Source organism: Erpetoichthys calabaricus, chromosome 6, assembly GCF_900747795.2.
Source record: "Erpetoichthys calabaricus chromosome 6, fErpCal1.3, whole genome shotgun sequence".
NCBI lineage: Eukaryota > Metazoa > Chordata > Cladistia > Polypteriformes > Polypteridae > Erpetoichthys > Erpetoichthys calabaricus.
The window spans coordinates 10,948,084-10,962,848 of NC_041399.2; the positions used below are offsets into that span (position 1 = coordinate 10,948,084).

At 38.9% G+C, this 14,765-nt stretch overlaps 1 protein-coding gene across 1 annotated transcript in view; it reads left to right on the forward strand.

The window, feature by feature from the left end:
- Positions 1 to 13,219, forward strand: part of LOC114653204 (leucine-rich repeat and coiled-coil domain-containing protein 1) — a 112,466-nt gene extending 99,247 nt beyond the window's left edge. Inside the window, 5 exon segments of the mRNA XM_028803388.2 lie at positions 5,849 to 6,012; positions 7,138 to 7,346; positions 7,511 to 7,636; positions 11,625 to 11,760; positions 12,838 to 13,219. Of these exon segments, the coding sequence (XP_028659221.2) occupies positions 5,849 to 6,012; positions 7,138 to 7,346; positions 7,511 to 7,636; positions 11,625 to 11,760; positions 12,838 to 12,957 (755 nt within the window). The 3' untranslated portion in view covers positions 12,958 to 13,219.
- The last annotated feature ends 1,546 nt before the right edge of the window (positions 13,220 to 14,765 follow it).

Below are 14,765 nucleotides of genomic sequence, written 5' to 3' on the forward strand. Positions count from 1 at the left end.
TCCATCTATCACAGCAAGCCTTGAAGGTCCTGAAGCAGCAAAACAACCCCAGACCATCACACTACCACCACCATATTTTACTGTTGGTATGATGTTCTTTTTCTGAAATGCTGTGTTCCTTTTACGCCAGATGTAACGGGACATTTGCCTTCCAAAATGTTCAACTTTTGACTCATCAGTCCACAAGGTATTTTCCCAAAAGTCTTGGCAATCATTGAGATGTTTCTTAGCAAAATTGAGACGAGCCCTAATGTTCTTTTTGCTTAACAGTGGTTTGCGTCTTAAGAAATCTGCCATGCAGGCCGTTTTTGCCCAGTCTCTTTCTTATGGTGGAGTCGTGAACACTGACCTTAATTGAGGCAAGTGAGGCCTGCAGTTCTTTAGATGTTGTCCTGGGGTCTTTTGTGACCTCTCAGATGAGTCGTCTCTGCGCTCTTGGGGTAATTTTGGTTGGCCGGCCACTCCTGGGAAGGTTCACCGCTGTTCCATGTTTTTGCCATTTGTGGATAATGGCTCTCACTGTGGTTCGCTGGAGTCCCAAAGCTTTAGAAATGGCTTTATAACCTTTACCAGACTGATAGATCTCAATTACTTCTGTTCTCATTTGTTCCCGAATTTCTTTGGATCTTGGCATGATGTCTAGCTTTTTAGGTGCTTTTGGTCTACTTCTCTGTGTCAGGTAGCTCCTATTTAAGTGATTTCTTGATTGAAACAGGTGTGGCAGTAATCAGGCCTGGGGGTGGCTACGGAAATTGAACTCAGGTGTGATACACCACAGTTAGGTTATTTTTTAACAAGGGGGCAATTACTTTTTCACACAGGGCCATGTAGGTTTGGATTTTTTTTCTCCCTAAATAATAAACACCATCATTTAAAAACTGCATTTTGTGTTTACTTGTGTTATATTTGACTAATGGTTAAATGTGTTTGATGATCAGAAACATTTTGTGTGACAAACATGCAAAAGAATAAGAAATCAGGAAGGGGGCAAATAGTTTTTCACACCACTCTATCTATCTATCTATCTATCTATCTATCTATCTATCTATCTATCTATCTATCTATCTATCTATCTATCTATCTATCTATCTAATTGCAACACAAACACTGGCTTAATCAGTTTTAATTAACACAAAAAGATGCCGACGAAAGAAGAGAAGAAGCGGGCCGCTAGGGTGGAGAAAAGAAGAGAAGCACATCAACCTCTGAGCAAATGAATGCTAAATGTACAGAGAAAGAGTCTGAAAACTATAAGTCAAGTGTATCCACTGCACGTTATGTATCATGTAGTGCACCGTTACTGGTCTCTAGATAATTATTGTCAGTGTCAAACGGAATATTTAATAATGAATATACAACCTTAAAAACAGTGGACTGCAACTCCCTGTGATCCAAAAATGGCAAAATCTAGGTTTATGAAATGGATGGATGATGGAATGTAAAAATAGAAATGCTTCTTCATGTCAGACTTTGCTTAGTATTGATTCTAATTTGCTGTAATAATAAGTTTACTATTAAAGTTAGATGAATTCACTGGTGATCTCCAATAGTTTGGAAACAATATATTTGCTTTATTCTTTTATTATAATACGAACAGTTTTGATTTTGTCTTTAGTTGTGGGGGTGGGCTCTGTGTGCATGAGAGCTGACAATCAATGAATTTTGATCTAAAAGTACAATGTATAAAATGCAGCGACGATGAATAAAGAAGGCAGGTGTTTTGGAAACGGTCTGCCCCACATTTGTTGGCCAAGATCACTGTCTTCAATTTAAAACGTGAATCCCGTAAGGCTTTTAGTTTCCTGTTTATGTTGTGTGTGGACTATTCTGGAAGTATATATTTTAACAATATTTTTTTTTACAAAAGAGCATGCATTTTGTACATTTTAATAATAATGAATAATAATAATGTATTTTATTTATATAGAGTCTTTCCCATGCTCATTTCAGCATATGACTGGATAACAGACATGATAACTTATTATGTGATAAGAATTCTGTTAAATTTGTTTTCTTTTTTTCCCATCGATGTTTTCCACATCATCTACCACTGTACAGGATTGTTCACTATTAGCTTCTGTTATATCAACTTTTTTTTTTCTCTCCATTCTGCATGAATGGCCTGGAGGATAAAATTGTCTTTTTATACAGTTTTATTTAACTTGACTCCTCTGTCTGTTTGTTTGTCTGGGACAAATCTTGCAAATGATTTTAAACCCACTTTTGGCAAAGCGAATTTCTTCAAATTTTGCGTACGTGTTCAGTATCGATGATGATACAATAATCCGTCAAATCTGATGCAATTATGTAACAAATTTCACCGTAATTAATAGTTATGCGATTCCAATTAACACACACACAACAATAATGGAGTGAGAATATAGTGAGATACAGTATAGGAGCATACAAGTGAGAGACGCATCGGATTGCCCCCACTTGCCTCTCCCAATGAGTGGAGTGGGCAGATATGTGTGACGACTTTACTTATTTACTTTTGCGAAGGAGTAGCCTTGATGATCACGGTGAGGAAGTATTGGCGTAAGCTTGCCATTCTGTCATCGATATTTTTTTTTTCGCAGCAACCGAGTGCTAATCCCATAAGAACCTGAACAGAAAAATAGAGATCAAAATATAATTCTTTTTAGTATTCAAATGAATCTGCAAAGAAGATATATTATGTAATACTTTTAAAGAAGCTTCCCATTCATGAAAAATGATTAAAGGAAAATCGTTTGCAAAATACTCAAAGTAAAAAATAAAATATATAAAAAAATAAATTTGAATTAATTTGTTTACTTTAGTTATAAATGCACTAAAAAGCAAAAAATAAATTTTTCTTTAACCACAGTTTTCATTGTTATATGTGGCTAAATAAAATCGTGGGGCACACATTAATTAATTCAATCAATTAATAGAATAGCTACTTTCATCATAAAATATAAAAAAACAACAACATTGTAATTCTCCACCGTGCTAAAAATTATTTGAATCAATTAATTTATCTGTGCCTCATGATTTTATTTAGTCACATATAAAACAAAATGTGGTTAAAGAAAAAAATATTTTTTGCTTTTTAGTGCATTTATAACTAAAGTAAATAAAATTGTTTTTACGTTAAAATAAAATTTATATATATTTTTTATTACTGCCTACTGCTTTTGTTAAGTTTTTAAATTTATTTAAAGTGTGATAAACTGTAAAGGGCCTAACTAAATTAGAAAGAAATGTATAGAACTCTTGAAGGCTAGTTACCTAACTAGTTTACAAAAAAGCAATTTACAGGACCCTGGAAAGCATTTTATCCAAGTATATCTGCACATTCTTTCATCCTGTTGATTAATAATTGCACATTCTGTTGTCTTGTACCAATTGTCTATAACTTTAACGTATGTGTCTTGCCATCCTAGTAATTTATTGTTCTTTTAGCTTAAAATAGACAGTTTAAAACATAACGATAAACGAAATATAAGACAATATGAGATTGCATTGATAAGAACGAGAATCAAAGCTTTTGGGCAGAGCCATCCATCATCAGAATAGCTAGATAATGATATGTGTATACAGTAATCCCTCCTCCATCGCGGGGGTTGCGTTCCAGAGCCACCTGCGAAATAAGAAAATCCGCGAAGTAGAAACCATATGTTTATATGGTTATTTTTAGATTGTCATGCTTGGGTCACAGATTTGCGCAGAAACACCGGAGGTTGTAGAGAGACAGGAACGTTATTCAAACACTGCAAACAAACATTTGTCTCTTTTTCAAAAGTTTAAACTGTGCTCCATGACAAGACAGAGATGACAGTTCTGTCTCACAATTAAAAGAATGCAAACATATCTTCCTCTTCAAAGGAGTGCGTGTCAGGAGCACAGAATGTCACATAGATAGAGAAAACAATCTCTAGCAAACAAATCAATAGGGCTGTTTGGCTTTTAAGTATGCGAAGCACCGCAGCACAAAGCTGTTGAAGGCGGCAGCTCATACCCCCTCCGTCGGGAGCAGGGAGAGAGAGAGATAGAGAGAGAGAGAGACAGAGTTTGTTTTTCAGTCAAAAATCAATACGTGCCCTTCGAGCTTTTAAGTATGCGAAGCACCGTGCAGCATGTCGTTTCAGGAAGTAGCTGCACAAAAGATAGCAACGTGAAGATAATCTTTCAACATTTTTAGACGAGCGTCCGTATCGTCTAGGTGTGCGAACAGCCCCCCTGCTCAATCCCCATACGTCAGGATCAGAGAAAGTCTGCGCAAGAGAGAGAGAGAGAAAAGTAAGCAATCTAGCTTCTCAGCTATCTGCCAATAGCGTCCTTTGTATGAAATCAACTGGGCAAACCAACTGAGGAAGCATGTACCAGAAATTAAAAGACCCATTGTCCGCAGAAATCCGCGAACCAGCAAAAAATCCGCGATATATATTTAAATATGCTTACATATAAAATCCGCGATGGAGTGAAGCCGCGAAAGGCGAAGCGCGATATAGCGAGGGATCACTGTAATGTCACATGGTCCAGAATCCCAAGTGTATTTTTGATTAATATAATGACCCCTGCAAGGGAGGAAGCCATGTCAGAAAGAGAAACAGACGATTTCAGCTGGATGTCGGATAATGTACAGTAACACATGGATCACACCGATTGCTGAATCAAAAAGCATCCCAATGCAGCATCCACCTTTGACATTTACACATATAGACTTTGCTATCTATTAATATTTTCTATTATAGTTTCTTCTACTGGTTTTATTATACTTTAATAAATACCACATTGTTTTCCCATTTGTATACTTTTGCCTTTATATCTAGAGTAGGTGAAATAATAAAGAAAAGTTTAGTTCACCTAATGTAGGGGAGATTATCAGGCCAAGGAGAGCACCCCAATAGGAGGAACCGTGCGGTAGAAGTTAGGCATTGTTTGATAGTAAGTGGTGTATAACCAAAAGGTGTATGAGCCTTCATGTGTCCCAGGGACACCTGTACATTGTTTGTGCCAAAGATAGTGAATCCCAATGTGGTGTACTAGAGAATGACTGGCAGCGCATGCATTATTCATACGGTACATTTGTGGATAGGGTCCTATGTGGAATACCACAGAGTGACTTTCAGTTAGGAATCTTATATATAATTCGCCAGCCTACTCACTCACTCACATCTGTCCGAAGCCAAATGCGCAGTCGCCTTCTGCACACGTCCGAAGCCGAATGCGCAGTCGCCTTCTGCGCAGCTGCCCGAAAAACCTTACGAGACCGACATCGCGGGAGGCGGCAGATTTACAGCCGTGAAAATTCAGAGAGAAAGGCAACTTCGATTAAAGCTCTAGAGGCCTGAAAGGCGATTTCGACTACAGCTCGAGGCCTAATTACGCATTCATTCAATACACCTATATCAGGTCTGTGGTGCTTATACTTATTACTATTCCACTCGTGCCCGTTTCATCTTACGTTGTCGAAACGGGCTCTTTGTCTAGTCTCTCATATGTACTGTAGCTGTGTGAATAGGATGAATGTCTTTGTGTCTGTGTGTGTGTGTGTGTGTGTGTGTGTGTGCATTAAGTTTAAGGTGAGAGTGTTGACCATGTGGTTAGTCTCACTAATCCCACAATAATACACATGAGATTAAATTTTTTTCTCGGCCACTGCTACAAAGTACTTGGGGTAAAGTAACATATTAAAAATATATATTGTTTCTGGGGAATATTCCTTCAATATATTTCCAGCTTGATGCTGTTAGTGATTCTGACTTATGAATATATCAGCTACTATCAACCTGATGTGTAGGCTTTCTAGACAAGCTTGCTAAATTAAATCACAAAACAAACAAGGTTTTATTTTATTTGAAAATTTTGTAATATATTTTAGGTGCTTCACTCGCTCAAGACAGAGGGAGACTAGAGGCCAGGATTGATGTTCTTTCAACGGAATTAGAGACCATGAAGAAGCAAAATGAAAAGGATATTAATGCTTTAAAGATTAAGACAAAAATTATAGACGATCAAACTGAAACAATCAGAAAACTTAAAGAGGTATACTGCAATTATCTTGCGCTTTGGTTTATACTTTTTAAAATGCTATATGGTTGTAATAATTAGGTATAGAACATGTGGGCAATGCAGAAATTATGCCTACCAAAAAATTTTGGGTAAATAAAGGAGTTAGGCTATCAGTACTGATTTTATCAATATGTGTTCCACTGAAATATCTTTAATTCTCTAATATCAAAAAAATGTCATTTTCTCTGCAGTTTTATGTCTATAAATATTAAGGTCATGGCATCCATCCATCCATCCATTTTCCAACCCGCTGAATCCGAACACAGGGTCACGGGGGGTCTGCTGGAGCCAATCCCAGCCAACACAGGGCACAAGGCAGGGAACCAATCCCGGGCAGGGTGCCAACCCACCGCAGGACACACACAAACACACACCAAGCACACACTAGGGCCAATTTAGAATCGCCAATCCACTTAACCTGCATGTCTTTGGACTGTGGGAGGAAACCGGAGCGCCCGGAGGAAACCCACGCAGACACGGGGAGAACATGCAAACTCCACGCAGGGAGGACCCGGGAAGTGAACCCGGGTCTCCTAACTGCGAGGCAGCAGCGCTACCACTGCGCCACCGTGCCGCCAGGTCATGGCATGATTATCAGTAATCTGTCATATTATAGCCCTCAACAGAAGGGGACCTTGATCTATTTTACAGTAATGTCACACCCATATAAGATCTACAGTATATAAGGATATTGACATGATTTGTTTGTGGAAAGAAAGTCTTCAATTGGAATAAAAGACAAATCCCAGAGTATCTTACTATGTACAGTGTGTATGAGTTGAGACTTCTCATGAAGACGAGTGGGTATTCCAGTTTTAAAAAAATCCAAAGTGCCTTACTGCTAAGTAATCGTGTGTTAAAACCCCCTTGCTGGGACTGCAGTTTAAGAATTCCATGAATGACAAACCTCGTAGTTCAACTCCATAATATGATGATCAAACTACATTTTTTAGATTATTTTTTAGCAATGCTTAGTTCAGATTACAAATAAATGTAAATTGCATGAATTGTGTGAATACATCTAAATTTTGTATTTGATTAATTTATTAAAATAGTTGTTAATGCATTCATTAATATGTTGCCTGTGTCTTTACAAAGGCCCTGCAAGAAAGGGATGGACAGATTAGGAAACTTAGAGAAGAACATTTACAGACTCAAAAATCTCTTCAAGAACAGCTTGAAAATGAAAATGAACACATTCAACAGTTACAAGCAAGGGTGGAAAGATTAACTGAAAGAAAAGTAGAATTAAAACAGCATCTAGAAGATAAGGAAGCAGAAATTGAAGATCTTTTAAAAGAAAAGAGGTACATATTGTACAGATATATCATTTCTGTGTAATCTTCTTCTTCTCCCTCTTTTGGATGCTTCCGTTAGGGGTTGTCACAGCAGATCATCTTTTATATCTATGTAATACTGCATAATATTAAAACTTTTTTAAAAATTTTGTTTCATAAACTACCATGAAAAGAAAATTTCAAGAAACCCATCATGAGCTTACCCAATTGGAAGCCCAAGTAAGGCAAATCGCAACTAAATTTGATGCCAAAGAAAAGGAACTTTTGGAGGAAAAAGAACAATCCCGTCAAAAAGAAAGGTACTTTTTTTTTTTAAAATATATATGTTTATTATTGCTTTTTGTATATATAGTGTCTTTTCTTTTTTTAACTGCTTGTTATTTTAAAGTCAGTTTTAATGTTCCTCAGTCCAAAGAGGTCACTGAGCATTTGCTCATTCACCCTAATTAACAAGCTAATTAAAAGGGTAGGATGCATCCATATTACTAACTGAGAATAAACCGGATATGGACGCAGGTACATGGCATGCCCATGGACGCAGGAGACATAGTGCGCAGGCGCCGACAGCGAGCAAAGTCTGATCCACCGAAAACGAAGGAGTCACAGCTCAATAATGAAGGAGCTCAACTAACGTAAATAAGAAATGAGGCAACGCGCCCATAGGTAACCACACAGCCACACAATAAAGAGGATTCAGCCCACTGCCCCAGAGTGAAACGGGAAATACTACGGAGTCCACAAAGGTCCACAACACACAGCATAATCAAACCCGAGATAGTACGGAAAGCGCAGGCGCCTACAACGCGTTTCTGAACCATAGCTCACCACCGCAAGTGAATTCTGATACACCACCAAAACTGAAAGAGCTCAACTAACGGACATACGAAATAAAGCAACGAGCACAGACAATACGGAACCCTAACCGTCCACACTACACAGCATAGTCAAAACCGACATAGTACAGAAGGTGCGGGCGCCTACAACGCGCGTCTAACACACCACAGGCAGACCCCAGAGATACGGACTCCACAGCATATGTGAATCACATTACAGTAATACAATAATATGAGTACTCACAGACAAAACAAACACAACAGGTTTCGGCGTCCCGCCCCACAATCAAACCGGAGAGAGTACGGCGTCCACAAAACACAGCATAGTCAAACCCGAGATAGTACGGAGGGCGCATGTGCCTACAACGACTACCACATGAAACACATACACGGCACTGGAGGTATAATATTAGCTCAACTAACCTACAGATGTCGTAATGGTGAACATGATACATATGTGACAATTACCAGGACAGACAATAATCTCTTTCAAATCCATTTCGGGTTACCCAAGACCAGGGGTTGGCGAGCGAAGCGAGCAGGGGGCGGAGCCCCCCTAGTCAATTTAGAAGTATAATCATGTGAGAAAGCATCGCCATTGTATTACAGGTGAGCTCTGAACCTCATAATTACTAATCTATTAAGTCAAATCAGTTTTATTTATAGAGCACATTTTAAACAACAGAAGTCAACTAATGTGCTGTATATCTTCCATAACTACAGCAAAACATACATATGCAATATACAGTAATCTAAACACACCCAAAAAATACTCACATACAAGTTTAAAAAGCTAAAAGCAAAAACATAGGCTTTCAGACAGGATTTCGAATTGACCAAAGTTGGTGCTGGCCTAATATAAGAAGGCAGACTATTCCAAAGCTTAGGGGCAGCTACTGCAAAAGCACAGTCCCCTCTAAGCTAGAACCCGGAATGACCAATAACTTTTGGTCAGAGGACCTCAGTGATTGTGAAGGAGAGTAAGGGTGTAAGAAGTCGGTAAGGTAATTCCCACCATTCAGGGACTTAAAAACAAACTTTTAGACTCAATCCTGTAACATACAGGAAGCAAGTGAAGAGAAGCTAAGACTGGTGTGATGTCACTCTGCTTTCAAATGCCTGTTAGAAGCCTGGCAGCAACGTTCCAGACTAGCTGAAGACAAGCAAGCGATGACTGATTACCTCAAATGTAGAATGAGTTGCAGTAGTCAGGCCGAGAACGCATGAATTAATGTTTCAAAATCATGTATAGAAAGCTAACGCCCTGAACTGATAGAAACAGGCTATGACAATGGAGTTAATTTGTTCAGCAAATTTAAGGGCATTATCAAAAATCGCACCAAGATTTTTTGCAAAGCGTTTACAGTAGGTTGTCAAAGGGCTAAGATTAATTTCTGGAGCACAAGTAAGATCAGAAGGTCCAAAACACACAATCTGTTTTTTTTTTTTTTTTTGTCATTTAGATTAAGAAAATTTAGTGATATCCATATTTGAATGTCTTCCAGATGTTCCAATAATATTACACATTTATGTTGACCTTATTTATAATTATTAAATTTATAATTATTAAATAAAATAATTTAAAATAAAATAATAAACAGGAGCAGGTTAATTGGTAATACTAAACTTTAATTAGAACAATCTAGATGATGACAGGCCATTCAACCTAACAAAGTTTAACAGTCCTATCCAATTAATTTTTCTATAATCAAGTCGAGTTTTCAAAGACCCTACGGTCCTACTGTCCACCACATTACTTGGTAGCTTATTCCATGTGTCTATGGTTCTTTGTATAAAGAAACACCTCCTAATGTTTGTGCGAAATTCACCCTTAACAAGTGTGTCCCCGTGTCCTTGCTTAAAGTCACCATCTCTATAAACTGAACTAATTCCCTTAATAATTTTAAACACTTCAATCTTGTCTCCTTTGGAAATATTCGGACCCGGACACAAACAGGCAGACACAGAATATCTGAAAACACACAACGTTTATTGCACCACACAATAATATAGGGCACTAATCACCATAAAACTGTCCTTCAGACTTCTTCTCCTCCTTTCTATCGCCTCCAACCCCTCCCAGGAAAGCTCCGTCCTCTTCCTCCCGACTCCGGCTTCCTGAATGGAGTGAGGCGGCCTTTTTTATACATCCCCCGGATGTGCTCCAGGTGCTTCCTGGTCTTCTCCCAGCAGCACTTCCTGGTGTGGCGGAAGTGCTGCTCCTGCAACCGGATTCTTCTTCCGGCCGCACTTTCTTCTGCTGCCTTCCAGGACTCCTTAATTATCCGGGCACCCCCTGGCAGTGACCATAGGCCCCAACCGGGATGAGCTTCCAAGCTCTGCTCCCTTGGCCCCCACACAGACCAGGGCGGCCGCCCTCTCGTGGCCCGGGGAAGGTATTGCTCCTCTCCTTGTCCCTCCAGGCGTCCCGGCTGGGCAGGACCCCCAGCCATATGCCACACTCCTCTTCATCTTCTTTTGCTTAAACCGAAAAGCCTCAGTTCTTTTAATCTTTCCTCATAATTTATCCCATGTAGCCCTGGAGTCAGCTGGAAGAGGGTTACAGTGTATGGTTCTGATGAGACTAAAATTCAGACTTTTGGCCATCAGACTAAACAGCAAGCTAAACACTGTACATTATCAAACACACACCATCTCCATTGTAAAGCACAATAGTGGTAGCATCATGCTGTGAGGATGCTTCTCTGCAGTCGTCCTTGGAAAGTGTGTAAGGGTGGAGGGGGAAGTGAATGCAGCAAAATGCAGGAACATCCTGGAGAAAAACCTGATGCAGTCTGGGGAAAAAAATGGAGCCTTGGGAGAGGTTTTGTTTTCAAATAACACAGAGGAATGGCATAAATGAACAATATTAAGGTCTTGGAGTGGCTGGTCTTCAAAAAAGGTGTTCATTCACAATCAGCATGATACCTGACAGAGCAGATGTGCAAAGAAGAATGAAGGAAAATGGCAGAGTGCAGATGTGCAAAGCTGATAGAGAGAGAGAGAGACCTGTGCACACAGACTCAAGGTGCATATACTAAATATTGACATGAAGGGGATGAACACTTGTGCAATCAGTTACTTTGGGTTTCATTTTTGTAATTACTTTAGATCACTTTGCAGAAATTTGTTTTCACTTTGACATTAAATAATCTTATTTTGTTGATCAGTGTCAAAAAGGCCAAATTAAATCGACCGTGAGTCAATGTTCTGTAACAGTAAAATATGAAAACTTGACACTGTGTATAGAGTTTATAAAAAGAAATTGCAAATAGAGAGACATTTATGCAATTGCCCTGACAAACTGGATGTAACAGAATATTATTTACTCTGTGTGGCATATGAAGTAGAGTGGATTACACAAAATTAATTGATATTGATGTTGATATTCAGAATTCTTAAAAATCCTGCACTATTAATTAATATTCTCTTGTGTGCATTTTGACAACTTAAGGGCTGCAGTTGAGAAGCTTCGCTCATTGGACGATGCTTTTAGAAGACAACTTGAGTCTGTACAGGTGGCCCACCAGGCTGAACTCCTACAACTTGCAGCTGAAAAGCAAAAGCAAATTGAAGCATCAAATAAGAAGGTAACTAATTCAATAGTTAGATTGAAATAACAAGTAATGACAGCACAGTTGAGTACAGGTTGTAGATGTTGTGTTTAAGACAGGCAACAGAGATGAGGTTTATATTCTATTTTTATATGAATTGTGTTCATTTTTATATTAACGGCATTGATTAGTCTCTTTATGTCCAAGTGTGCTCTGTTGTGCTCCATTTGTGTTGTGGGTGGTTAGCGGCCAGTAGGGCGGCGGTGCAGTGCCTGCGTAGGCGCCGTTCTCATCACTACCACCTTCGCCGTCACTTCCCCTACTTGTTCATATCTTAAATCATTCTTGAGGCAGATTGAACACTTAAGTGCCAGCTTAAGTGAAAAATTAAGGAAAACATACTAAGTAATTGCAACACAAACACTGACTTAATTAGTTTTAACGCGAAAAGATGCCGACGGAAGAAGAAAAGAAGCGGGCCGCTAGGGTGGAGGAAAGAAGAGCTGGTCAGGAAGCAGCAAGCGCATCAACCTCTGAGCAAACGAATGATAAACGTACAGAGAAAGAGGAGGAAAACTAGGAATGCTCAAGTCAAGTGTATTCACTGCATGTCATCGTGTAGTGCGCCATTACTAATGGTTAAATAAATAATGCTAACAATAATTTTGTTATGTTTAAATTTGTAAGTTTACACATCCCAGTAGATGAACGTACTGAATTGGTAGCATTGGTGCATCTTCATCATGGTGACGTGTGCTGTGCAAGAACAAAGTCGTTTGTACTTTTGTGTTATATTTATGAGGTGGCCATGATGGAGTGGCCATTAAGCTCTGTGAAGAGGTCTTCTGCTTTGTGTATTATATTTTATCACCTTTCTTGACACCCATTGTATGCCCAACCTATCTGAAAGGGGGTCTTTCTCTGAATTACCTTTCCCAAGAGTTCTTCCATTTTTGTGTTTTCCTACAAGGGTTGTTTTGGAAGTTTTTTGTCTCGTCAAGGTCAGGGGGCCGTCAATAAAAACAGGGTCTGTTAAATAAAGCCCATTGCAGCATCCCTTGTGTGATTTTTGGGCTATAAAAGAAAAAAAATGTTGCTGTTGTTTAATTTCAGGTATATGAAGTAGAAGAGGAGATGAGACAGCTTCTCCAAGAAACAGCTAACAGCAAAAAAATTATGGAAGACAAAATGAAAAAGCTCACTGGTGTCCTGAAGGACTTTCAGCAAATGTAAAATGTGTGTGGTGCCGATTGGAAAATACCACACTTCTTCTAGAGAGTAAGTGTTTGGAATCGTTAACATTTTATAGCAATGTATTGTATATGGATGAAAGACGGAAGGAAGAAACTAATTGCAAATGCTAAATTTCATGCATTTTTATTGGAAGTGTAGGCATATTTTTGTAATTTTTGTAAATACAGTAAGCCTTCATGGTGATGTTGAATTTTAAATACTTGATGAAGTTTAATAAACTGTTTTCATACTTTTTATAAAATGTGTCTATTTATTATGTCCTAATGAGATGACGACATTGACTTTTATTTCAATTGTTTATTAATTTCTTTGTCTGTCATGTGCACCGTTTGTGTACAGGGGTCATTTTGGTGAAGGCATGAAGAGCAAATCTCTTTTCCTAACTTCACCAACAAGAGTCGGAGTTCCAACTAAGCAAGAAAGCAAATCTCGGCCTGGTCTTATCTTGGAGGGCTCTATGAAGTTGTTGTCTTAGCTTCACAGTGTTAGAATTAAATTTTTTTGAGTATATTTTAGTATAACAATTACCATTTGTAATGACAACTCCCAAAGCATCAAGCTAAAGGCAGAGACTCGGCAGTCAATGAAGCACAGAACCCACGTTTGTTCATAGTGTCTGGCATTTAAACGATTTACTTTTGCTCTATGAACTTTTTTTGGCTTGTAAATGAAACTGTGATTGCGCATTATATTTTGGGATAACCGTAGTCTTGAGTTCTTCATTTTAAAATAAAACGTTTCATATCGGAGCACAGAACGCTGCCTTTACATGCTTAGGGCCAATTTATACTTCACGCTCAAAATGCATACGCGCACACATCATGGCTGCCACGCATTCCCAGCTCTCATTTGACGCTTCCTCTGAGCAGGTCCTCAGAAATTAACGCGACGTGTGCGTGAGTTGCCGTACCAGCAAAAAGTCGGGGGTTGCAGTGTGATGAAGTCGGGACGTGACGTCAGAGTCTCTGTTTACTATCTACATGTGACAGAAAGCCGCTTTGAGGATCCTACGAGATTGATGTGCGCGCTTCGATGTTTGATGAATGGTTTGATGTGGTGATGCACATACAAATGCATTCATGGTGATTTTATATTCAAGCGTTGCATATTCTTCAATGTAATGATACGATACATTTTAAAGGTCTTACATAACATCTTCTGTGCCTTTTTTTTTTGCACCTTCACAACGGCATCAGAGAAAAAAATTACAGACATGGTGAAAACGTCTATTCTGTGATTAAAGTGAGTGTTTCGGCTTAAATCTCAAATTGCCCACTTTAATCTCGTAGTTTACTTTATCATTAAAGCAGACCATCACAAACGTCATCTTAAAACCGACCCGGTTGTTAATCGCTACTCGCTTCTGGGCATTCCTCCTGACCTGATAGCAGCAGCAAGCAGCAATAGATCACCACACAGAGCACATTAAATGTATGATATTCCAGCTCTCTGCACATTTAGAATCCTTAGATTTATACTTGACATCACTTTCATGATGAAATGCATTAAAGTATGTATATTACATTTTACAGATAAGTCGTTAACTTCATTTAAATAATGAATACTGTTAATAATTACACACGTGGGGGTGGCACAGTAGCAGAGTGGCAGCGCTGCTACCTCGCAGTAGGGAGTCACGTTCCTGGTGTTCCCTGCCTGGAGTTTGCATGTTTTCCTGGTGTTCCGGTTTCTTTCCAAAGATATACAGGTTTGGAGATTTGGTGACGCTAAAATGACGCCAGTATGTGTGTGAGTGCTTGTATTCACCTTGCGATGAGCTGATGCCC